The sequence below is a fragment of the Schistocerca americana genome, chromosome 4, assembly GCF_021461395.2.
Source record: "Schistocerca americana isolate TAMUIC-IGC-003095 chromosome 4, iqSchAmer2.1, whole genome shotgun sequence".
Classification (NCBI taxonomy): Eukaryota; Metazoa; Arthropoda; class Insecta; order Orthoptera; family Acrididae; genus Schistocerca; species Schistocerca americana.
In genome coordinates, this window is record NC_060122.1 from 673,940,457 (window position 1) to 673,964,180 (window position 23,724).

Consider the following 23,724-nt stretch of genomic DNA (forward strand, 5'->3'; position numbering starts at 1 on the left):
TCAGACAGTACAGGAGTGGGAATTTTTAGTGTCCGAAAGTAAGAGATGGCTTAGTAGAGAGGAAGAGTGATACTTAGCGGCCATAGTGACCACCATGACCACCACCGCCGCCGCCTCCATGGCCGCCGCCGCCGCCTCCGTGACCTCCGTGTCCACCACCACCGCCTCCGTGCCCTCCGTGTCCACCACCACCGCCTCCGTGACCACCGCCTCCGTAGCCTCCGTGTCCACCACCACCGCCTCCGTGACCACCGCCTCCATAACCTCCGTGACCGCCGCCGCCGCCTCCGTGACCGCCGCCTCCGTAGCCTCCGTGACCGCCGCCGCCGCCTCCGTGACCGCCGCCGCCGCCTCCGTGACCGCCGCCGCCTCCGTGACCACCGCCTCCATAACCTCCGTGACCGCCGCCTCCGCCCCCGTGACCGCCGCCTCCGTGGCCACCTCCGCCACCCCCGTGACCACCGCCACCGCCTCCATGGCCGCCACCACCGCCTCCGTGGCCGCCGCCTCCGTAGCCGCCGTGTCCTCCGCCCCCGCCGCCCCCGTGCCCTCCGCCTCCGTAGCCTCCCGCGGCCACAGTCGCCACGAGCGCGGCGCCCAGGCACAGCGCCAGAAGCAGCCGCCTGCTAGAAGCCCGCGATCTCGCCATTGCTGCCGGAGTGACTGGACACTTGTGGGATCAGTCGTCGCAGGACGACTGTGCTGCCTCGTCCAGCGCTCCCACACGTATTTATACTCGTGTCACGGACGGTTTCTCCGCATCTCGGCGTCTCGGTTGACTTCCTCGGCTTGCCGATCCGTCGCGGTTTCGTTCTCGCAATCTTCTGACTCGTAACCAGAAAGCACGTCTTGGTATAATGTAATACAGTGTATGATTTCTCTCAAGATTAAACCGCCTTTTGTTTTCTTTCCAAAAGAGGATCATAAAAGCACAGTATAATTTTTTCTTCTTCAGTTAATTACTCTCGAATATCCGCCGCTGTAGCTTAGCTGTAGCGTTACCGCTTAGCGGGCAGGGGGCCCGGGTTCGATTCCCGGCAGGGGGTTGGGTGTTGTGTGTCTTTCACCGTCATTTTCATCACTGACTCGCAAGTCGCGGAAGTGGGGTCAACTAAAAAGGACTTGCAATACGGCGGCCGAACTCCACCGAATGGGGTCGTCCCGGCCAATAATGCCATACGATCATTTCAATTTTTTACTCTGGAATAGTCTCGCTGTCGGCCGAACGTTAAGCTCTCAGCCCCAACTGCTAAGGTAATTTGCCACTAGTTCACTTCGGTGCTGTGTGTATGGTTCCGATATAATCTTTTGTTTTGATTGCATCATTTAATGGAATGTCAAATAATATTTAGGAAACAGTACATTCCAGATTTATTAAATGGTTTCAGTAGTTGTTTTATAACATTCCTACCAATTCCAAGAAGAACGTTTATGAATAGTCAACAACAATACTTGATAGTAAATTTTCTGCTAGAGAATTCAGTGGCACTTTGGAGTAAACGTTTTTCTTCGGAAAACATCATTAAAAAATGGGAGTGTAGGCTTTCTCAGATAATCTGACTCGTGAAATCTTGCTCGTGATAGCAGCCGAGTGACAGCGTCGACTTGAAGCAACGTTTCAACGAATTTCCTACTCTTTATCATCAAGGAGGTCAATGTTGAAGCACCTGAAGCTTGGTTGTTTCTCCTCCCCATGGAGATGTGCTGAATTTAAATCCAGTAATACAATCAGAGGTGCAGCATCATTCAGCGACTTCCATACTCGTCATCTTCAGCCAAAGATTTCATCAATCATTAAAAATACTTTAAACCTACGAGCATACTTTACTTTCCTGTGTTACGTTTTTACTAGAGGAAAAGTTGTATATATTAGCACCTTCTTTTGGTTTTGACTTAACGTACCTTCTTTTGTAAAAATTCTAGATTTTATACCTCAACTAACAAGTACAACAAGTTTAAGAAATGATGAGGGTCGAAACAATGATTAGTATCCATTATTTCTATTCGAAAACAAAGGTTTACAAAAGTTTGTAAAATGGAACTTAAGAAAAGGCGGTGCATATACGGGCATCCACAAAATGGTGGAGGAAACCTTCTGAAATATTTTAATGAAATGGGTTAAAACGAAACAAAATTGTAGACCAGTCTACAAAAAGCAACATTCGTACATATATGCATGAAATTTGAAATTATTTACAGTGATCGAAAATGTAAGTAGCTCCTTCAGCACCGGCACAATATAAGTATTCCCACATTTGGCACATAACACACTTAATCCACACCTCTCGTCTCCTGTCTTGGGAAAACTTATCATGACAAAAGATACAACTTTCATCCTTTGAGTCTGGTGTATCCCCATCGTTCACATCAAGTTCATTATCGCTGTCCACAAGGTGAGGGCTGCAGGAGCCTGAAGAATCCGATGATGAATCACATAGTTTTGTGAAACAAATTTTCTGTTTTTTTTTTTTTTTTTTTTTTTTTTTTTATGGCTTTTGGATTTTGCACCTCTGACCGCAGAGCAGCCTCAACCCCAAGGAAACTCAACAGCCTCTTCTTGACAGCATTACTGTCAAGTGACTTTGTGAACTGATCTTTGTATGGCGTTCCAGTGATGTGGTAGGTGGTTGCTGCTTTTCGTCCCCGCGTTGTGGTTCTCTTCTTAAGGTTGGGGCAGAAGATTTGTCGAATGGTGAAACTGCATTTGCTGATATCCCTGGAGAACTTCCCAGTGTTTCAGTGGCTTGATCAACTGGCATAGCTAAAGCCTGATGTGACTGTACATCAGGATAACTCGAAGAAGAAGCAGATGATGTCGATGGTCCAGAGATAGCAGAAACGTTAGGTCTATCTTCCGCTGTGGAACAAGTTTTCCTGAAACCAACTCAGAAGCTGTGAAATCACCGTCGGTAAAGATGTAACGGTTCATAGGGTATAACCCAGTTACTTTGAATCCGTTTATTGCTATCTCAGCTGATTGGGTTCGAAGGCAGGCTTGAATAAAAACCTCTGTAACGTCGTAAGGTGTGAGAGGACGCCCATTGTGATGCAACCATACACTCACTACCTCGGAGAAGTACGTTTTCAGAGGTCCCATTCACGTTTTATCTAGAGGCTGCAGTTTGTGGGTCAAGTGTGGAGGAAGTGAGATGACAGTCACGTGGTGTTCTTTCGCCAAGTCAATTACATCTGGATTTCGAACGTGGCTATAATGACCATCCAGTGAAGTGAATGAACCATTCGGTGAACAAATTGTTTTGAACCCACCCTGAAGGATGGGTTCTACCAATTGCACCAGGGGGGCAGCTCCGCGTTAGAGTTTGGGACTTGTTGGCTCTAGGGAAAATTTTCATTGGCGCGAAATAATGTTCCGAAGCGCTCAAGCATCCGATAAATGTGGTTGTAGCCCCTCTTTCTGCAGACGTCTGAGCTGCAATTTGTTTCTTCCCTTTCATCCCTATCACTTTCGGAATTTTGCTTTGGATAATAGACAGGCCTGTCTCTTCCACGTTACACACTCGGTCTGCTGGTTATGAGTGTCTGTTGAAAGTGTCTGCTAATAAATCAAAGAAAACCATCACATTCTCTTTATTGAAGCTTAAGGTTCTGGCATATGTTCCACAAGGTTTGAGAATTGACAGCTGATCCTTGTGTCTCTCAAGAAGAAGGTCAGCCCAAGTACGTCCTATTTCTTCTCCTTTGAAAGGGGTTGTCAAACTATTTGTATGGGCAAATAAAAATGCCATTCTTCTCAGATCCGCCAAAGCGCACACGAAGAATTTTTGCTCCAACCCAAGGAGATAAGAAACTAGCTGTTTTTCGAGGTCTGCATTTAAAATCGGTTTCCTCCCAAGCTTTGTCTCTTGAACCTCTTGTTCAGGGATTTTATCAAGTTTAAGAAATTTCTGCAAAGTGATACGATGCACTCCGACTGCTCTTGCAGTACCTTTCACAGAAGCCTCTTTTGTTTTCACAGCTGCTATGGCACGTACCATCTGAGATTTACTCCACTGATACGTCTGGTTCCTACATTCATAGCGCTTCTTCGTTCTCGGCATTCTGCAAAGACGAAAAAAAGCACTAAGGTCTATTATCGCAATCTGAAAATTTTGTTTGTTTGTTTGTTGTTGTGTAAGTTGTATATTTAACGTTAAACAAAATTCGACTAACCATATCCCATTCACACCAACCATCCTTAAGCAACATGGCGACTATCACGTCTAACGTAAAAGCGTGTGTAACGTAAAACGCGTTTCTAAAAGTAGCTTAGGATTACATTATTCTGGATATCACTGAGAAACTTTTTTAAAATAATGAGAAGGATGTAAAAAGAAAACGATTCCACATACCTCCCAAACGTTTGCAGTCCTGAACAAACACCAATTCAGACAATAACCGACGCTGTAACTACACTGCTTGAAACAATGCTTCCAACTGTTCACTGCTACCGTCTATTAACAATAGACACCGTTTTCAGTCCCCAGACTGAAGCACTTCCCGTACCCTCGTCGTGAGGTGTGCCTATAATTGCACCTCTGCCTGTTTTACACTTTTTCCTCTATCAAAACATTCGCTGCTGCCAATAGCAAAATTATCCAACAAATATTTTAACGTTAAAAACCGAATAATTGTTTTTATACTTCGAGTTTACTACAGTTCACACTAGCTCATTTACAATAGGATGAGGTAAAGGGTCGGTATTAGTGTTGTGTCTAGACAAGACAGCCTAGACACAATGAGAGGAAGCCGAAAGGCACGCGCTTAAACTCACGCAGGCTGGCGTGAGGTCTGAAACAGGATACGTAATGAATGCTATAAAGAAAAGTACGTAGCTTCTAGAATACTTAGCTTTAATCCACATTTGTAGAACATCACTCTTGATGTTTTTTTTTTTGTTTTGGTTTTAGGGCGCAAAACTGCTATGATCATTAGCGCCCGGTCCGTGACTTAGGAAACAGTAAAAAACCGAAAATGGAAACCAGCGGCAATGGGAACGAAAGTCATAAAACTGGAGAAACGAAAAGCAGAAGGAAGGCTTAAAAATCCACTACAGAAAGGGGTGGTTGTCCCCAAAAAAAAAGCTTCAAATGACTGAAGTCATTTCACAGGCATAAATATACTCGAGAACGCGATCGGCTGAGCGCGTGTCATCTGCTAAAATCGACGATATATCAGGCGATAGCTGTAGACGGGAGCGTAACGGATTAAAATAGGGGCACTCAATTAAAAGGTGTCTTACCGTCCACAGCTGAGAGTAGTGGGGACAGAGTGGGCGAGGATCGCCGCTTAAAAGATGTCGATGGCTAAAAAGACAGTGCCCTATCCGGAGTCTAGTTAAAATTACCTCCTCCCGACGACGCGTTCGGGAGGAAGAGGTCCAAGCACAAGGAAGAGCTTTCACGTCCCGCAATTTATCATGGGGAAGTGTCGACCAATGTGCGTGCCATAAATGAAGAACACGACGACATAAAACGCTCCGTAGATCGGCGAAGGAAATCGATTGAATAGCTGGCCGGAGAAGAGAGACCGCTGCCTTGGCTGCAATATCGGCCGCCTCATTTCCACAGATACCAACGTGTCCTGGGAGCCAGAGGAACGCCACCGAGACGCCCCCCAGGTGGAGCAAGCGCAGACAGTCCTGAATCCGGTGGACCAGAGGGTGCACAGGGTAAAGAGCTTGGAGACTGAGGAGAGAGCTGAGAGAATCTGAGCAGATAACGCACTGTACCCGCTGATGGCGGCGGATGTAGTGGACAGCCTGGAGAACAGCGTAAAGCTCCGCAGTATAAACCAAACACTGGTCGGGAAGCCGAAAGTGATTTGGGGTGCCGCCAACAATATAGGCACTCCCTACACCTAACGATGTTTTCGAGCCGTCGGTGTAAATAAATGTGGCTTCTGTCATTTGTGCACATAGAGCAGCAAATGCCCGACGATAAACAAGTGAAGGGGTACCTTCCTTGGGAAATCGACAAAGGTCACGGAGCAGGCAGATCCGGGGACGGAGCCAAGGCGGTGCTGTACCCCAAGTTGTCAAGAAGGTTTTAGGAAAGCGGAAGGAAAGAGAATGGAGCAGTTGACGGAAGCGGACTCCCGGTGGTAGTAGGGAAGAGGGGCGGCCTGCATACCCTACATCAAAGGAGGCGTCGAAAAAAATGTCATGGGCTGGATTTCCAGGCATGGAAGACAGATGGCTAGCATAACGACTCAGAAGGACTGCTCGCCGATTGGACAGTGGTGGTTCAGCAGTCTCAGCATAAAGGCTTTCCACAGGGCTGGTGTGAAAAGCTCCAGACACTAAGCGTAATCCACGGTGGTGGATAGAGTCGAGACGCCGAAGAATAGACGGCCGAGCAGAGGAGTAGATTATGCTTCCATAGTCCAATTTCGAGCGCACTAAGGCGCGATAGAGGCGGAGAAGGACCACTCGGTCCGCTCCCCAGGAGGTACCATGCAGGACACGGAGGGTGTTGAGGGATCGCAGACAGCGAGCCGAAAGATAGGAAACATGGGAGGACCAGCACAGTTTTCTGTCAAACATAAGACCCAAGAATTTAGCGACGTCTGAAAACGGAAGGTTGACAGGACCTAGATGTAAGGAGGGCGGAAGAAACGCCTTACGTTGCCAAAAATTAACACAAACGGTCTTACTGGGAGAAAAACGGAAGCCGGTTTCGATGCTCCAAGAGTGGAGGCAATCGAGACATCCTTGAAGACGTCGTTCAAGAAGGCTGGTCCGTTGAGAGCTGTAGTAGATCCCAAAATCGTCCACAAAGAGGGAGCCCGAGACATCAGGAAGGAGACAATCCATAATTGGATTTATGGCAATGGCAAACAGTACAACACTCAGCACGGAGCCCTGGGGTACCCCGTTTTCTTGGGAGAAAGTACGGGAGAGAGTAGTGTTCACCCGCACCCTAAATGTGCGCTCTGCCATAAATTCGCGAAGAAAAAGGGGCAGCCGACCTCGAAAGCCCCAAGAGAACAGTGTGCGGAGGATGCCTGTCCTCCAACAGGTATCGTATGCTCTCTCCAGATCAAAAAATATTGCTACTGTTTGGCGTTTCCGGAGAAAATTGTTCATGATATATGTGGAAAGAGCAACAAGATGGTCAACTGCAGAACGATGCTTTCGGAATCCGCATTGGGCAGGTGTTAAAAGACTGCGGGATTCCAGCCACCAAGCTAAACGGTAATTCACCATACGCTCCAAAACCTTACAGACACTACTCGTGAGAGAAATGGGACGATAGCTAGAGGGGAGATGTTTGTCCTTTCCAGGTTTCGGAACAGGAACGACGAAAGCTTCCCGCCATCGTCTGGAAAAGTACTGTCGGTCCAAATTCGATTATAAAGGCGAAGGAGGTAACGCAGACTATGGGTTGATAAATGCAGTAACATTTGGATGTGGATACCATCCGGTCCTGGGGCGGAGGAGCGAGAAGAAGAGAGTGCATGTTGTAGTTCCCGCATGGAGAAAACAGTATTGTAGCTTTCGCGATTTTGAGAGGAGAAAGCAAGATGTCGCACTTCCGCTGCACGTTTCTTCGGGAGAAACGCTGGCGGGTAATTTGAAGAGCTCGAAATCTCAGCAAAGTGTTGACCCAATGAGTTAGAAACTGCGACGGGGTCCACTAATGTATCATGCGCGACAGTGAGCCCAGAGACCGGGGAGAAACTAGGCGCGCCTGAGAACCGTCGAACCCGACTCCAAACTTCCGAGGAGGGAGTGAAGGTGTTAAATGAGCTAATCAAGAATTTCCAGCTTGCCTTCTTGCTATCGCGGATGACACGACGGCACCGCGCACGGAACTGCTTATAGCGGATACAGTTGGCCAAAGTAGGATGGTGGCGGAAAATTCCACCAAGGAACTGGGGGGCGCCGGGGCAATTCGGAGGTGCGTGGTATTGAACGTTCCGCAGCTGTAAGAATAACGTCGGTAATGTGTTTGACCTCATCGTCGACGCTGGGAAAGTGACGGTCATCGAATGTCGCTAGAGACGAAAAAAGTGTCCAATCGGCTTGGGCAAACTTCCAGCGTCGCGGGCGCATATATGACAGTTGAGGCTGCAGTCTAAGGACACATGGAAAGTGGTCACTCGAGTGTGTATCATCAAGGGCGAACCATTCGAAGCGCCGAGCTAGCGGAACAGTACCGACCGCAAGGTCCAAATGAGATATATATGTCGTGGAGGCAGACAAAAATGTAGGGACCCCAGTGTTGAGGCAAACTAGATCCGCTTGGTGGAAGACGTCTAGCAATAGTGAGCCACGTGGACAAGGATGTGGAGATCCCCAAAGTGGGTGGTGGGCATTTAAGTCCCCAACCAGCAAATAGGGGGGTGGAAGCTGACCAAGCAGATGAAGGAGATCAGCTCGTGCCATTGGTGTGGACGATGGAATGTGTACAGTACAAAGAGAGAACGTGTATCCAGAAAGGGAAAGACGGACGGCGACAGCTTGGAAGGAAGTGTTTAAGTGGATTGGGTGATAATGGAGAGTATCACGGAGAAGAATCATGAGTCCTCCATGGGCTGGAGTGCCTTCAACAGAGGGGAGATCATATCGGACAGACTGAAAATGAGGGAGAGCAAAGCGGTCATGGGGACGCAGCTTTGTTTCCTGAAGACAGAAGATGACCGGCGAGTAGGATCGTAAGAAGACCGACAATTCATCCCGATTGGCTCGAATGCCGCGGATATTCCAGTGGATAATGGACGTAGGGTGAACAGAAAATGGAGGAATGTGACCAAGGTCGCTGTCAACTCAACGACTGCTCAGGGCTTGCGACCGACAGCATGGAATGGCATTCAGCCGAAGGCAGAAGATCCTGATCCATAGGTTGTTCAGGAGCAGCTCCTGCCACCAGCGATCGGCCGGTTGATCGGCCGCCAGCAGTGCGCCTCGAGGATACAGAAGGCGGCCGAGGGCGATGTCCGCCAGGTGGTGCTGTAGATGGGACACGCCTTGGCGGAGAAGGAGATGAACTGGGTTTCTTTGTAGCCTTCTTGGAAGTATGATGTGTAGATGAAGGAGGAACCGATGGGTGTGAAGTTGGGGTACGTAAAAGATCCTCACGAGTATGCTCTTTTTTCGAAGTCTTGGTGTCTGACTTTTTGGCTCGAGATTCAGCAGAACCCGATGAAGGGTGAGCCATAGAGTGGGCAGGCGAAAGTGGTGAGGTTGAACGGGCGATCTTTGCGCTGGCCGATCTGACGACCGTGGCACTAAAGGTGAGGTCGCAAGTCTGCATGGCCGCCTCCTTTGTTGGCCGAGGAGACGCAAGGACAGTGCTGTATTTTCCTGTCTGAGGCACGGTGGGGTGTCGACTGGTGAATAATTTTCGAGCAGCAAAGGTCGACACCTTTTCCTTCACTCGGATTTCCTGGATGAGCTTTTCGTCCTTAAAAACGGGGAAATCTCGAGAGGAAGCAGCGTGGTCACCCATACAGTTGATGCAGCGAGGGGATGGAGGTGGACAAGCACCCGCATGGGCATCCTTGCCACACGTAACGCATTTGGCCGGATTGGAACAGGACTGGCTGGTGTGATTGAACCGCTGACACCGATAGCAACGCGTAGGGTTTGGGACGTAAGGGCGAACGGAAATCATCTCATAGCCTGCTCTGATTTTCGATGGGAGTTGAACTTTGTCAGTTGTCAAGAAGACAGTGCGGGTTGGAATGATGTTCGTGTCAACCCTTTTCATAACTCTATGTACAGCCGTTACGCCCTGGTCAGACAGGTAGTGCTGAATTTCTTCGTCAGACAATCCATCGAGGGAGCGTGTATAAACGACTCCACGCGAAGAATTTAAAGTACGGTGCGGTTCCACCCGAACAGGGAAGGTGTGTAGTAGTGAGGTACGCAGCAATTTTCTTACAACAGGGTGCCATTCCGTAATCTGGAACAAGACTTTACAGTACGTGCAACTGCGTCGACACCTTTCTGAATAATGAAAGGGTTGACCGTGGAGAAGTCGTGACCTTCGTCAGACTGAGAAACAACAAGGAACTGTGGCAACGATGGAAGAACTGTCTGTGGCTGAGACTCAGTGAACTTACGCTTGTGAGCAGACATAGTGGAAGGTGAGGAAACCATTGCGGAAGAATCCCCCATGATTACCGGGGCCTCCGATGGCGCGCTCCTCCCTTGTGGGGGCCCTCTCTGAGGGCACTCCCGCATTAGGTCATTGTTCACACCTCAGGTCACACCTCCCGACAAACGGACAGAGAGACCAATCGGCACTTTCGGAAGGTATCAGCTCGGGTAACCACCCCTCCCTGGGCCTGGCCGTTACCAGGGGGTACGTACGTGTCCTACCTGTCTACCCGGGGCGGGGAATTACGCGTTACCCCGTCACCGGCTAAGCTTGGAAGTGCGTGGGTCGGCCTTCAGACACACACAGGGAGGAAAAAAGAGAAAGGGAAAGGAAAGAAGAGGGGTCTAAAACGCCGCAGCGGAGAAAAAGGCAAAGAGAAGAGGGAAGGAAAAGAGAAGCACAGAGGAAGGACGAAGACTTGCAAGTGTAGAAAGCAAGGAATTTGTAACAGTTTCGAGCGTCCGTCTCCGGACGTAGGCACAAACCATACTCCCGGAGGGGGAGAAAGGGAAGGAAAGAGCCAGAGGTGAGGGGGGGGGCGAAGATGGGGGACGGGGAAGGACGCGGAAAGGGAGGGTATGCAGCCCGGAAAGGAAGGAGGGCCACATTAGCTCGGGGTCCCGTGTTCGCTACGCACGTATCCATAAAAGAGTTGTGGACCCCCTGGGGGGATCGCTCTTGATGATACATTAATAGAATCTCAATATAAATTGAATACGGCGCTTTGCTAGGTCGTAGCAAATGTAGCTGAAGGCTATGCTAACTATCGTCTCGGCAAATGAGAGCGTATTTGTCAGTGTAGCGTCGCTAGCAAAGTCGGCTGTACAACTGGGACGAGTGCCACGACGTCTCTAGACCTGCCGTGTGGTTGCGCTCGGTCTGCGATCACTGACAGTGGCGACACGCGGGTCCGACGTATGCTAATGGACCGCGGCCGATTTAAAAGCTACCACCTGGCGGTGACACCACATTACTCCCCCGCAAATCGGCGGACGGTTGTGTTATTCGACTTCCGCCCGCCGTGGGGAGTACCCCATGTTGACGTATGCGACGAGGTGGGGAGCCTAACAACAGGCGAGGCTGTGCCATCCGCACCCGGCCATTCGGTCCGAGGGGAGCTAGGAAACGCCTGAAAACCTAGTCCAGGGTGCACGTCAACATGCGGTGTATGCTCCCGTAGAGAGACAGGAGGGGCCGAAGGGTCGACCCCCATCGCGTCGGGGTACCCGACGGACGATGATGACACGTGGTTCGGAGTGGGCCAGAGTTCCATGTCGGAGGACAACTGGTCACGGGAAGCGATTGGCAGCGCGTTACCCAGGGAGGCGCCTGGCGGTTGCAGCGAAGCGTCCACTGCGGGCGTCGCCGGCGGGAGAACAGGTTGCGGCGGCGGCGGCGGCGGCGGCGGCGGCGGCGGCGGCGCGTCGCCATGCGGCAAAATGGAAGGCAGCGTCGGTAACACCTGGGGATGAGGCGAGCCAGTAGATGGGTCCCCAGGGCGCTGACCGGACGGCACCGTCGCTGAAAGCAGACGGGGAGCGGCAGAACCAGTGCGACGACAGAGGCGCAGCTGATTGAGATGCCGACGCACCTCACCAGAGGCCCCCAAAACCAGATACATAGCGCGGCCGAGGCAGCGAAGAATGCGCCCTGCGAGCCAACGCCGTGAACCTCGATAGTTGCGCTAGTATACAACGTCACCTGGAGCAAAGGCAGGCGTCTGCCGCTGCACAGCAACCTGATGCGGCGGATGTAGCAAAGACATCAAGGTTCGATGAGGACGACCGTGGAGCAACTGAGCCGGCGAGTGACCATCTCGGGGCTGAGAGCGATACGAAGACAAGAAGAGCAATAACACGTCCTCCCAAGAATGCGACTCTTTCAACTTCAACATCTGTGACTTGAAAGTCCGGACCAATCGTTCAGCGGCACCGTTTGACTGAGGCGAAAACGGCGTGGATGTCAGATGTTGAATACCATTGGCGTTGCAGAATGACTGAAATTCTGCGGACATGAATTGTGGGCCATAGTCGGAAACAATAGTCTGTGGAAGACCTTCAATACAAAAGATAGCGGATAACGCTTGGGTGGTGGCAGATGACGTCGTGGAAGACATCCGGACAACAAAAGGAAAATTACTGAATGAATCCACCACAACCAACCATCGAGCATTCCAGAATGGGCCAGCAAAATCTATGTGCAAACGTTGCCAAGGGGATGTGGCTTTCGGCCATGCCAAGTATTTCCGCGGTGGTGCGGATTGTTGTTCGGCACACGCCATGCAAGAAGAGCACATATTCGTAATCGCAGCATCGATTCCGAAACAAGTACAGTGCTGACGAGCAAGTTGTTTCGTGCGCACTATACCCCAATGTCCTTGGTGGAGAAGCCGTAAGACAGAGGACTGTAACGAACGTGGGACCACGACCCGGGACTGATCATTATCAGAACGCAACAGCAATACACCACGTCGAACAAAAAGTCTCTCCTTGTGAGCAAAAACTCGGCGAACCAACGGATCCTCGATCCGCGACTTTGACAAGGGCCATTGAGTAGTAACAAAACGCAAAATGGTAGCAAGGACAGGGTCAGCAGCTGTGGCTGTAGCTACACGACGAAAATCAATCGGAAACGATTCGACCACATCATCGGTTTCTGATCAATGAACATGCAAGCAAGTTCGGAGGAATCGAATGCTCTATCCTCAGCAACAGGCAAACGGGACAACGCATCGGCGTTTCCGTGCTTAGCAGTGGACCGATACAAGATATCGTAGCGGTACTGCGAGAGGAAAATAGACCAGCGAATGAATTTCTGCGCTGTACGTGGAGGTACAGGCTTGTTCAGATGAAAAAGCGAAGTCAAAGGTTTGTGGTCTGTAATGATGGTAAAGTGATGACCATACAACAAATCATGAAACTTTGTAACACCAAATACGAGAGCCAAAGCTTCTTTCTCAATCTGTGAATAATTTCTTTGCGCAGACGAGAGCAATTTCGACGCAAAGGCAATAGGGCGATCAAGCGAGCCATCTTTGTGCGGAAGCACAGCACCAATTCCGAAATCCGATGCATCTACCATCAACAAAAGGGGTTTCTGGGGATCGAATGGCGTAAGGCAAGTATTTGAAAGCAACGCCGATTTTTACTGGCGAAAGGCGCGTTCGCATTCCGTCGTCCAGACGAACGGAACACTTTTACGGCGTAAGCGATGAAGCGGAGCTGAAATGGAAGAGGCATGTGAAACAAATTTATTATAATAATTAAGTTTTCCCAGCACACTCTGTAGCTGCTTCAAATTCTGTGGCGAAGGCAAGTCTTGTATGGCACGGAGGTGCTCTGGGCTGGGATGTATGCCTTGGGCATTGATTACATGTCCCAAATATGGTAAGTCACGAGCAAAAAACACACATTTGTCCTTCCGCAAGCGACGACCATTTTGTCGCAAGTCCTGAAATAATGTTCTGAGATTGGCTAAATGTTCTTCTTCCGTCTTTCCAGAGATCACAATATCGTCCAGATAGTTTGCTGCAGTAGGGACCGACGCACAAATACACTCCTGGAAATGGAAAAAAGAACACATTGACACCGGTGTGTCAGACCCACCATACTTGCTCCGGACACTGCGAGAGGGCTGTACAAGCAATGATCACACGCACGGCACAGCGAACACACCAGGAACCGCGGTGTTGGCCGTCGAATGGCGCTAACTGCGCAGCATTTGTGCACCGCTGCCGTCAGTGTCAGCCAGTTTGCCGTGGCATACGGAGCTCCATCGCAGTCTTTAACACTGGTAGCATGCCGCGACAGCGTGGACGTGAACCGTATGTGCAGTTGACGGACTTTGAGCGAGGGCGTATAGTGGGCATGCGGGAGGCCGGGTGGACGTACCGCCGAATTGCTCAACACGTGGGGCGTGAGGTCTCCACAGTACATCGATGTCGTCGCCAGTGGTCGGCGGAAGATGCACGTGCCCGTCGACCTGGGACCGGACCGCAGCGACGCACGGATGCACGCCAAGACCGTAGGATCCTACGCAGTGCCGTAGGGGACCGCACCGCCACTTCCCAGCAAATTAGGGACACTGTTGCTCCTGGGGTATCAGCGAGGACCATTCGCAACCGTCTCCATGAAGCTGGGCTACGGTCCCGCACACCGTTAGGCCGTCTTCCGCTCACGCCCCAACATCGTGCAGCCCGCCTCCAGTGGTGTCGCGACAGGCGTGAATGGAGGGACGAATGGAGACGTGTCGTCTTCAGCGATGAGAGTCGCTTCTGCCTTGGTGCCAATGATGGTCGTATGCGTGTTTGGCGCCGTGCAGGTGAGCGCCACAATCAGGACTGCATACGACCGAGGCACACCAGGCCAACACCCGGCATCATGGTGTGGGGAGCGATCTCCTACACTGGCCGTACACCACTGGTGATCGTCGAGGGGACACTGAATAGTGCACGGTACATCCAAACCGTCATCGAACCCATCGTTCTACCATTCCTAGACCGGCAAGGGAACTTGCTGTTCCAACAGGACAATGCACGTCCGCATGTATCCCGTGCCACCCAACGTGCTCTAGAAGGTGTAAGTCAACTACCCTGGCCAGCAAGATCTCCGGATCTGTCCCCCATTGAGCAAGTTTGGGACTGGATGAAGCGTCGTCTCACGCGGTGTGCACGTCCAGCACGAACACTGGTCCAACTGAGGCGCCAGGTGGAAATGGCATGGCAAGCCGTTCCACAGGACTACATCCAGCATCTCTACGATCGTCTCCATGGGAGAATAGCAGCCTGCATTGCTGCGAAAGGTGGATATACACTGCACTAGTGCCGACATTGTGCATGCTCTGTTGCCTGTGTCTATGTGCCTGTGGTTCTGTTAGTGTGATCATGTGATGTATCTGACCCCAGGAATGTGTCAATAAAGTTTCCCCTTCCTGGGACAATGAATTCACGGTGTTCTTATTTCAATTTCCAGGAGTGTAGTTTGCAGATATTGCTGAAACAATGCAGATGCGGATGCACACCCGAATGGCAGTCTTTTGAATTGGTACAAACCAAGATGCGTGTTAACCACCAAGACGCGCTGGGATTCGTCGTCCACTGGTATTTGCAAGTACGCATCTGCTAGGTCCAATTTCGAAAAATATTTACCAGGGCACAGTTTGTCAAAAAGATCTTCCGGGCGGGGTAAAGGAAAAGTTGCAATCACTAGTAGTGGATTCGCAGTAGCTTTGAAGTCCACACAAAGTCTCAATTTTCCGGAAGGTTTTGGCAAACTTACTAAGGGTGAAGCCCAGAGAGAAGCCTGCACACGTTCAATCACACCTTGTGATTCCAAATCGTGTAAGGTTCTTGTGACCTCATCACGCAATGCGTGGGGAACATTGCGCGCTCTGAAAAATTTCGGTTGCGCGTTTACTTTCAGTTCCAAATGTGCTTTATAGCTCTTAGCGCAACCAAGTCCCGGTGCAAAAATGTCTGCAAATTCTTCACATAGACGAGAAACACTGGCTGAAGGCACAGTCTGGTTCACTGATAGGACCTGATTTGCGATAGGCAAGTTAAACAACTTCAATAAATCCAAACCAAATAAGTTCACTGCAGAAGAAGAACGAAGTACGTAAAATGACACAAGTTTTGTTTGTCCCTTGTATGTGGCAAGAAGGCTGCACTGTCCTAACATAGGGATATTCTGACCTGAATATGTAGTTAGCTTAACATTTGCGGCACGCAATGGAGGTTTACCCAGCTGTTGGTACGTGTCGTGATTGATTAGTGAAACTGCAGCTCCCGTATCGAGCTGGAATGGGATCACGTTGCCATTAACGTCCAAGTCTACAAAAAGTTTATTGTACTGACGACAAGAGCGACTGTCTCGTGCAATTTGAACAGACACTGGTACAGAACCACCTGCTAATTGACGTGATTTCCGGCGATGTCGACGCACACTTTTTGTGGGACGCACACTGTCACTTTTAGAGAGAGTGGCACTGGGCGGAGTGGAATTAACTACATGAATGTCCGTGGGCGAAAGGTCACGAGCCTGAGTATTCTTGGTTCGATTCCGATTCCAGCGCGAAGCAAAGGGCCTGGAATGGTTTTTAGTGTCCGATCTGAGCTTTTTCTGGCAAACACTCGGAACATGTCCTTTTTTATTACAGAACAAGCAAATAGCTTGGCTTGACGGGCAATTTTCACGCGAATGTCTAGTAGCACACCGTGGGCATGATTTCACTACATTTGTTTGCTGCCGCGGGACACGTGGTTGATAGCTGGGTGGCAGCTGCGCGGACGAGCCCGAGGGCTGTTTACAGTTCCGTGCAGCTCGCCCGGCGGGCCGGTTAATGTGACACACAGCTGGCGAAGTTGCAAATGATTCCTGAGCAAAGTCAAGTGTGTCTTGCCTATCCAATATGTCTATTACTTGTTGAAGGGAGGGATCGACTAGTTTCAAAATTTGCTCCCGTATACGAACATCAGAAACGTTCTGTGCAATTGCATCACGCACCATAGTATCTGAATAAGGGAGTCCACATTCACACTCAAAAGCACAATCCCTAGTAAGGCCTTGCAAAGTTGCAACCCACTCCCGATTAGTTTGACCGGCCGTACATTTTGTACGAAAGAACGTATACGTTTTTGCAACTACATTGACTGATTCCTTGAAATATGCATCTAATGCAGACAAAATTTCTTCGTAGGAGAGAGTTGCCACGTCGCGGCGGGGAAACAATTTCGCTATCACACGGTACGTCTGCACCCCTACACATGCCAATAAGTGAGGCTGCCGCTCGTTACCTTGAATTCTGTAGGCGGCGAAATGGAATCCAAATTGGCGTGACCACTCCGTCCAGCTTTCCATCGCCACATCGAAATGACGAAAAGGTGGTGCAACTGCGTGTTGTGGCTGCGGTAGCGGTGGAGCGGCGGCTGCCGCATCGTTTTGCATTGCACGTTGACCCTGGACGAGCTGTCCAAGGGCATCCAATAACGCCTGCGTCTGCTGATTCTGCAAGCGATAAAATTCGGACAGTACATCTGGAGATTGTGGCGAAGCCATGACACAAGTAAATTTGAGCAATACGACCGTTTGTATCCGAGTCGCCAAATATGTTGTGTCTAGACAAGACAGCCTAGACACAATGAGAGGAAGCCGAAAGGCACGCGCTTAAACTCACGCAGGCTGGCGTGAGGTCTGAAACAGGTTACGTACTGAATGCTATAAAGAAAAATACGTAGCTTCTGGAATACTTAACTTTAATCCACATTTGTAGAACATCGCTCTTGATGATACATAAATATAATCTCAATATCAATTGAATACGGCGCCTTGCTAGGTCGTAGCAAATGTAGCTGAAGGCTATGCTAACTATCGTCTCGGCAAATGAGAGCGTATTTGTCAGTGTAGCATCGCTAGCAAAGTCGGCTGTACAACTGGGGCGAGTGCCAGGACCTCTCTAGACCTGCCGTGTGGTGTCGCTCGGTCTGCGATCACTGACATTGGCGACACGCGGGTCCGACATATACTACCGGACCGCGGCCGATTTAAAAGCTACCACCTAGCAAGTGTGGTGTCTGGCGGTGACACCACAATTAGTTTATTCAAAGAAGCATCCCTGTAAACCAAGGGTTACCTGAATTATGTAGACAGATGTCCAATTGAACGTTATTGTTCCTGAAAACACCTGAGCTGTCTCACTTGGCGACATGACAAACCTTGACTCCCCTGCAGGATTTTTCACCATCAGTCAGAAAAGCTAAGGCAAATTTGACGAGCAGCTAAATTTACGGGTGATGATAATTAGAGAAAAGCGGTGTTCTGACGACTGAGAACTGTGAACTACGGTCGATCGCGACATTAGCCCAGTGACATACGGAAAGAATGATTTTCCTCACGTCGCAGTTTATTTTAAATTTTATATGTTGAAGAATGCAAGTTATAGCGGACGTCACGGAATTCTGCATGAGCTCGGTAGTGGTTCCCAGACATGGCCATAGTATTGTAAATTCGTTTGTGAGCTTCACAAAGTAGTTGGAAGTCTATATCTAAAAGTCCGTCTGGCAAACGATGGAAACTTAATTTCCATGATCCTCAGCTGCTGAAACATTTTGCAGGTGCTGGGATAAATAAATATGACAAGCAGCTTGATAGGAAACTGGTAATAGTCAAAATTCGGTACTTATTATTTTTATGACGTGATTTGATTTACCATTCATCCTGTCTGGTGTGCTACCTGCTTACCCAAGTGTGAGAAAGACGTTTTCCTGGTTGAAGTTTGTCTCAAACGTCAACTCATAAATTAGTTGAAATTGTAGTAAATATACAATTTAATTGGAGACATAAAGCAATGCATGCGTTTAAATTCGGGAAGAAGGCAATTGCCTCAAGACGATAAAATCGTGCCTGGCCACCGGTGAACCAGAACCAATTGATGTACACAAGTTTACTGCATGGCGGCCGTTGCAGTTTATAACGATTCCTCTTCCTGATGATAAAATTATGCGTAATGCACTCGCTAGACTGTGACGAAGTAGAAACGAAGTTAGTGGCTCATTTCCTATTCCCAGTTTGGTTTAGACTGTGTGGTAGCGACTTTATTGTCTGCCTATTTCGAAATTTTACCTTATACTTGGTCCTACCAAGAAAAGCAAGCATCCCTCTCGGTTTTATTACTCTCTTGGTTCTTACCATTAACCCCACTCTTTAAGTGTTACAGCTCTGTACGCTTTTAATAATAATAGTAATGATACTATATATTAAAGTAATAATAATAAACACATCAAAAAGTTTTGCATTACCCCAGTTCCCAGAATTCCTGAAAATAGACGTTCACTGTGGATGTTTTATCAATGACACAGTCCCTTTGACTGTTCAGGGATGTCATTACCCCCTGCCCCCCCCCCCTCCCCCGCGCCACCAAAGATGTAAACAACCATGTATCAGCAGCGCCTATTAGACGGAGGGAGTCCTACAGCCGATCACTTCCAGTCATTCCACCAGGAAGGAGGCACACGACTCGTGTTGTCTGTAGTTCAGCCACGCCTAGACGGTCAATACCGCGGTTCGACGCGTCTGCATTGAAGGGCTCTCAACAAAGAAGTGTCCAGGCGTTTCGGAGTGAACCAAAGCGCTGTTGTTCGGACATGGAGGAGATACAGAGAGACAGGAATTGTTGATGACATGCCTTGCTCAGGCCGCCCAAGGGCTACTACTACAGTGGATAACCGCTACCTATGGAGGAACCTTTACAGCAACGCCACCACGTTGAGTAATGCTTTTTGTGAGCCACTGCACGTTGTGTTACGACTAAAACTGTGCGCAATAGGCTGCTTGATGCGCAGCTTCACTCCAGACGGCCATGGCGAGGTCCATCTTTGCAACCACAACACCATGCAGCGCGGTACAGATGGGCCCAACAACATTCCGAATGGATCGCTCAGGATTGGCATCACGTTCTCTTCACCGATGAGTGTCGCATATGCCTTCAACTAGACAATCGTCAGAGACTTGTTTGGAGGCGATCGGGTCAGGCTGAACGCCTTAGTCACACTGTCCAGCGATTGCAGCAAGGCAGAGGTTCCCTGATGTTTTAGGGTGGCATTATGTGGGGCCGACGTACGCCGCTGGTGGTCATGGAAGACGCCGTAACGGCTGTACGATACATGTGAATGCCATCCTCCGACCGTTAGTGCAACCAATCGGCAGCATATTGGCGAGGCATTCTCTTTCATGGACGACAATTCGCAGTCCCATCGTGCACATCTTGTGAGTGACTTCCTTCAGGATAACGAATACTCTCGACTAGAGTGGCCAGCGTGTTCTCCAGACATGAATGCTATCGAACATGCCTGGGATGGATTGAAAAGGGTCGTTTATGGATGTCGTGACCCACCAACCACTCCGAGGGGTCTATACCGAATCGCCGTTGAGGAATGGGACAATCTGGACCAACAGTGTGTTGATGAACTTGTGGATAGTATGCCACGACGAATATAGGCATGCATCAATGCAAGAGGACGTCCTACTGGGTATCAGAGGTACCACCAGTGTGTACAGTCAACTGTACCACCACCTCTGAAAGTCCCGCTGTATGGTGTTACAACATGCAATGTGTGGTTTTCATGAGCAATAAAACGGGCAGAAATGATGTTTATGTTGATCTCTATTCCAATTTTCTGTACAGGTTCCGGGACTCTTGGAACCGAGGTGATGCAAAACGTTTTTTGATGTGTGTAATAATAATAATAATAATAATGATAATAATAATAATAATAACAATTCGTTTACTTGGGTACTACTTTGTTTTTATCACAGTGACCAAGAAATTGCAATTTAGAAAAATACAGCCGTTGAGTAGAAAACGTCTGAAAATTTGAGACGTAAATATGTCACTACAAGGGCGCGCTAAACACTAGTGCCTTAGATTTTTTCCTGCTGTCAATATCGGTTGAGATATTACAAGTCACGCGTATAACTCGGTCGACTTATCCGCTTCGCTGACACAAGTTGCAACCCTCTTCCTCTCTTTCTCGTCGATTTCCGTTGTCCTGAAAGCTGTTAACCCGTTAATACATGACATGTTTTTCTTAATTTCAAGTTGTGCCTTATAAATTGCACCGTACTTTCCATAAGAGCTCTGAAATCTGTCTTTAGTGATCTGAGAGGTAAGATTGTTTGTCGTTGTTGTTCTCATACCCGCCGCTGCAAGGGGCACCGTGACTTTTCCCTTCGTTTACAAAGCATTTCAGTATTTCGGTGAAGTGGTATGTTGTTCTTCGTTACTGACGTTCCAAATCACGATCTGCAGATGCGTTGAATTCGTCTGGCAATAGTAGACTAATAATTTTGAGATTTGGTTGATCCTTTCAAGACTGTCTTTCCAGTGCTTCTTCTTTACATAAACAAGTTGTCCATGAGTGTAGAAAAGTTACAAAAAAGGAAAGTAAATTAGATACAGTGAAAGATGAGGAAATTTTAATAAAAATGCAATGACAGGTAATAAAAACAGATGGTGGAAGTTTGCCAGAAGGCAGTAGCCTCTCTTCCGAGAACATATGGCAGGAAAAACCTTTAACGAGAATGACCGTTCTGGCAGAGACAATCAAAGAAGAGCCGCGAACGGAAAAGACGAAAAAACCTTGATGGCAAATGATGTACTTGTACCGTCTCGTCCTAAGATAGAATAGACTGTCCCTCGCCCACTCGCGAGTTGAGGCGTGAGAACAAAACAAAAATATCGATCTCGACACAGATGACTTTTGTAGGCCATATGGTTGAAGCATAGGCCGCAGCATACCATATTGATGTAGATAGAATGGGAAGTAATGAAATTGTCGTTGTAGTTGTAAACCTCTGAATTGTCTGAAACACCTCTTTTTTATTTTTAAGTTAATCATTTAAACGTGCAGCAAGTAGTAAGCTTGTAAAAGGTGTGGGGCAGTTGTGGCTGACAGCAGAGACTCTCATGGTGTGAACTGCAGCTCGTGAGGCTAGCTCATGAATGACAAGTGACCAACAGTAACTCTACTAGGGGTTCATGCGTGGTGCGGACTATCATCCAGGGGCATGGTAGGACCCTTTTCCTTCGATGCGACTGCCTCTGGAGAGGGCCAATTGAGTTCCCTCCACGGTCTCCAAATCTAACACATATGGACTTCTACTTGTGGGGAAATGTGAAAGTTAACGTCTATCGACGAAAGGCACGCACGGTGGAGGAATTTCGCCAGGGGATTACATATGCAGCGATCTCCACTGTAACACTGGCTGACGTAGTTTCGGAGACCGCTCGTCGTTCTGTTATGTGTTCAGCCGCCAACGCTGAACATTTTGAACATTTACAGTAGCCATATGCCAAATTGAAGGTTGTACAACCGGTGTGTTCAATTATTGAATGTAAAATAAACACATAAGTAATACATTTCGTTCCTTAAAGTGTCTGTACAGTTTTCTGGCGGACTTAGTAGTATGAGATCTCACAGACTACATCTTAATATCGGATTGATTTCAGTTTGAAACGTAGTCAGTTTGTGTTTGAGTTGGTACACCCCACTTGGTGTTGTAGCGTTTGTACCTTTCTTCAGCCACTCGGGATTTTGAGTATACTGAATAATGATCGCGTACATATTAACATTGGGGTTGTTAGATGAAATGGTGAATGGAATTATTGTTCACGGTATTTTCGCTGTTCTAATCGATGTACTTTGTATTGCACAAAAATATTGACCAAGAATCTTCGACAATGTAAAAATATAAAGTATACGACATGAATAGATATTTCAATAAAGGCTATTGTAGACTTTATCTAGCGTAACTGAAAGATTTAAATTTATTCCCTAGTACTTCGGAATCATGATAGAAAGGAAATTCTCTTTTAGATCCATTTTGGAAGTGTAACACTTTATATAATAATTTAATTTACCAGCTGCTTTAAAAGCATACATATAACAATGGAGAATCTAAAACGTTGGATACCACATAACAAGAAAAGATGCAGTAGAACCTTCGTAATAAGGCAACCACTGTGTTGTAACTAACAAATTTTCTCGTGTGCAGAAACGATTGACACGACAAAAAAATGAGTGACATAAAAACAAGGGAAGAAAGAGTACGGAAAACAGTTAATGTACAGTTTTAGCGACATTTTATTGAAGAAGAAATAAAAATTTTGACTCAGTCAATGTCCAGACAGTACAGAAGTGGGAATTTTTAGTGCCCGAAAGTAAGAGATGGCTTAGTAGAGAGGAAGAGTGATACTTAGCGGCCATAGTGACCACCATGACCACCACCGCCACCGCCTCCATGGCCGCCGCCGCCGCCTCCGTGACCTCCGTGTCCACCACCACCGCCTCCGTGACCACCGCCTCCGTAGCCTCCGTGTCCACCACCACCGCCTCCGTGACCACCGCCTCCGTAGCCTCCGTGTCCACCACCGCCGCCTCCGTGTCCACCACCACCGCCTCCGTGACCACCGCCTCCATAACCTCCGTGACCGCCGCCGCCGCCTCCGTGACCGCCGCCTCCGTAGCCTCCGTGACCGCCGCCGCCGCCTCCGTGACCGCCGCCGCCGCCTCCGTGACCGCCGCCGCCTCCGTGACCACCGCCTCCATAACCTCCGTGACCGCCGCCTCCGCCCCCGTGACCGCCGCCTCCGTGGCCACCTCCGCCACCACCGTGACCACCGCCACCGCCTCCATGGCCGCCACCACCGCCTCCGTGGCCGCCGCCTCCGTAGCCGCCGTGTCCTCCGCCCCCGCCGCCCCCGTGCCCTCCGCCTCCGTAGCCTCCCGCGGCCACAGTCGCCACGAGCGCGGCGCCCAGGCACAGCGCCAGAAGCAGCCGCCTGCTAGAAGCCCGCGATCTCGCCATTGCTGCCGGAGTGACTGGAGACTTGTGTGATCAGTCGTCGCAGGACGACTGTGCTGCCTCGTCCAGCGCTCCCACACGTATTTATACTCGTGTCACGGACGGTTTCTCCGCATCTCGGCGTCTCGGTTGACTTCCTCGGCTTGCCGATCCGTCGCGATTTCGTTCTCGCAATCTTCTTACACGTAACCAGAAAGCACGTCTTGGTATAAGGTAATACACTGTATGATTTCTCTCAAGAGTAAACCACGTTTTGTTTTCTT

At 49.1% G+C, this 23,724-nt stretch overlaps 1 protein-coding gene across 1 annotated transcript; it reads right to left on the reverse strand.

Annotated features, from left to right (window-relative positions):
* LOC124613704 (uncharacterized abhydrolase domain-containing protein DDB_G0269086-like) lies at nucleotides 1-23,292 on the reverse strand. Its single transcript, XM_047142422.1, has 3 exons — nucleotides 22,853-23,292; nucleotides 3,947-4,059; nucleotides 1-623 (listed from the first exon to the last, which is right to left on the reverse strand). Exons 1-3 carry the CDS (start codon nucleotides 23,290-23,292, stop codon nucleotides 1-3), a joined length of 1,176 nt encoding a protein of 391 aa, XP_046998378.1.
* Between the last annotated feature and the right edge of the window lie 432 nt (nucleotides 23,293-23,724).

What these genes read in the sequence shown, in the direction of transcription:
- LOC124613704 (XM_047142422.1), bottom strand. Translation starts at nt 23,292, where the DNA reads ATGGAGGCGGTGGCGGTGGTCACGGTGGTGGCGGAGGTGGCCACGGAG. An exon ending in GTGGTCACTATGGCCGCTAA is followed by an intron (nt 4,060 to 22,852) that starts GTATCACTCTTC and finishes TCGTCTTTGCAG; the next exon opens with AATGCCGAGAACGAAGAAGC. An exon ending in AAAAGAGGCTTCTGTGAAAG is followed by an intron (nt 624 to 3,946) that starts GTACTGCAAGAG and finishes GGCTTCTAGCAG; the next exon opens with GCGGCTGCTTCTGGCGCTGT.